This window comes from Penaeus japonicus, unplaced genomic scaffold (genome assembly GCF_977035675.1).
Source record: "Penaeus japonicus unplaced genomic scaffold, GWHDUDI00000001_assembly GWHDUDI00000005, whole genome shotgun sequence".
Taxonomy (NCBI): domain Eukaryota; kingdom Metazoa; phylum Arthropoda; class Malacostraca; order Decapoda; family Penaeidae; genus Penaeus; species Penaeus japonicus.
In genome coordinates, this window is record NW_028234407.1 from 16,255,635 (window position 1) to 16,258,134 (window position 2,500).

The 2,500-nt window shown below is 35.6% G+C and overlaps 1 protein-coding gene across 1 annotated transcript in view; it reads right to left on the bottom strand.

The window, feature by feature from the left end:
* The window catches only part of LOC122245670 (soma ferritin), a gene marked incomplete at its 3' end in the record, with an annotated part of 6,739 nt that continues 4,239 nt past the window's right edge, over window positions 1-2,500 (bottom strand). The window contains 3 exon segments of the mRNA XM_086536750.1: window positions 1-68; window positions 498-722; window positions 1,049-1,232. Of these exon segments, the coding sequence (XP_086392876.1) occupies window positions 1-68; window positions 498-722; window positions 1,049-1,232 (477 nt within the window).

Sequence of the window (2,500 nt, forward strand, 5' to 3'; positions counted from 1 at the left end):
GTCTGGATGAGAGTGGCGGCGTGAATGTCCTCGTGCTGAAGGGCCACCAAGTGCAGCTCCAGCATTGCCTGAATGGTTATGACAGGTCACGGTCAAATTGCGGCTTTTGACTCGGGGAAAGGTAATGAATACAGGTCATTAATGAGCACGACCTGAACATAATGCTTATTGTTTAAGGTGAGACAGAAAGCTAGGACTTTCATCCAGACCAACTAAAATTTCAAATGATTGGCAACTGCTCACGTGACTATAGCTTAGTTGTATCTGGTAAGAAATCTATTCAGTTTGTACATAATTACTTTTATAGCTATAGTGAACAAAAACAACAGGGAAGTCCAGCTGTTACAAAGTATAGTGAACATACTTGGTCTATATACGGATATCTATACCATTGCCAAGTCGTTACCACCTTTTCTAACTGGTAATCACCTGAATATCCTCCTTCAAATAATTTATCCAGTAACGATGTAGATAAAATAAATGTTCCATGAACTCACTTGATTCACACTCTTCTCGAGTTCGAGCGCGCGGTTCATGGCTTCGAGTCCCGTGCCCCAGTCGGCCGTGGATGGCGCCGTGACCTGCTGGAGGGTAACCAGGCCTCCTCGAAGGTTCTGGTACGCCATAAGCGACTCCGACTTCTCGCGCTGTTCTTGGGCCATTTGCTTGAAGAAGGTGTTGAAGCCAGGGAGAGCCACGTCACAGCGGCCGAAGTGTTGTGCCTGACGCGGGAAGTGATTGGTGACTGACTGGTGACTAATGTTTGGTTAGTTATTTATCTTAAGGAAGGGCTTCAGTTGAGAGTATACACTATACTCTCCGTTTTTTCCCTATGTTTAGTGACTGAGAAGTAAAATAGATGTAGATACTGGTTTAGATTACCCTACTTAACGACCTAGGTTACTTTTGACTACTGTAGAGAATGCATTGCTAATCTTATCACTTTTATATATTGCTTATCAAGGCCCGAAATTCTCAACCAAAGTCATTCCTCTCTTCGCTTCACAAAGCTTCCATCTTGATAACCTAACCCACCATTTCGACTCACCATGCTATTGTAAACATATCCAACGTGCAGGAACAAGTTGATCTGTCGGTTGATGGCGCTTTCGGTGCGATCGTGGTAGTTGTGGCGACAGCGCGAAGCGGGTGTCACGCTGTTGCCGAAATAGTTTTCTTCGGCGTTGAATTCAGGGTCTTCCGTGGGCGTGTCCGAGCGATAGCGGTAGTGGCTGCAAGGACGAGAGGAGAGCAGGGGGTTACCAGCGGAATAACCGAAAGGTAGTTTGAGAAATTCAGAAAGCATTAAGTATGCGTAAAGCTGTATGATTCAATAAAGATGACACGTTTTTGTGTTTGTCTTTGCTTGGGTGCGGCACCTTTCCGGAGAAGTTAAAACTCACAGAATAACATTAGTATATGTGTTACTTACTGAAAACAAAAAAAAATCCTTCTGAATCACGTCAAATGAACTCTGAGCTCCAATCTATATCATTTGATGAAATGATTAATGCATTCGAACAGGGATGTTTCATATGTAATTGATTTGTGCGGTTTTGTATGTTTGTGTGTATTTGCGTGTGTTCGGATGCCTGGTTTGCAATAAGTTTTTTAACAATTAACATCTATTTAATGAAAATTTATGGTAGCTCACCGTAGACTATATATATATATACATATATATATATATATATATATATATATATATAATGAGTATATGATGATATTATATGTTATATATACATAGGATACATATAATATACACTATTTTATAGGAACACATAATATATACTTATTTTATACATATATATATATATATATATATATATATATAACAATATATATTAACGCGATATATTTAAATATATGATGACATATAGTAGGGAGGTTGTGGTGTGTTTGGGATAGTATATATACATATATATACAAGGAGTATATATATATGGAGGGATGTATATGGTTATATAGGGAAATGTGATATATACATATATACATATATATGATATATATATTCTTAGTATAGAGTATAGATAGGATATATATATTAATATATATATATATATGGTATGATATGTATATGTATATAGATGTATATGATACAATAGACATACATACATATATTGTAGTGAGTTATATTATCATTTAATCATATTGAGTTCGAATAATATATATATATATATTGTAGGGGTGTGTGTGTGTGGGTGTGTGATGTGTGTGGATGTTGTGTGTGTGGGGGTGTGTGTGTTTATGTATATATGTTGTATGTGCCGTATATATATATATATATGATATATATATATAGTATATATTGGCATATAGTATGATATATATATATAGGGGGAAGAATAGAGATGTCTAATAGTGAGATGCATATTATATAATATAAATAATATAGTGATAGAGATATTGATAATATATATAATATATGTATGTATGTAGTCTATACATATATATTAAATATAGTGATAATACATATACATACATATATATCTATATATAT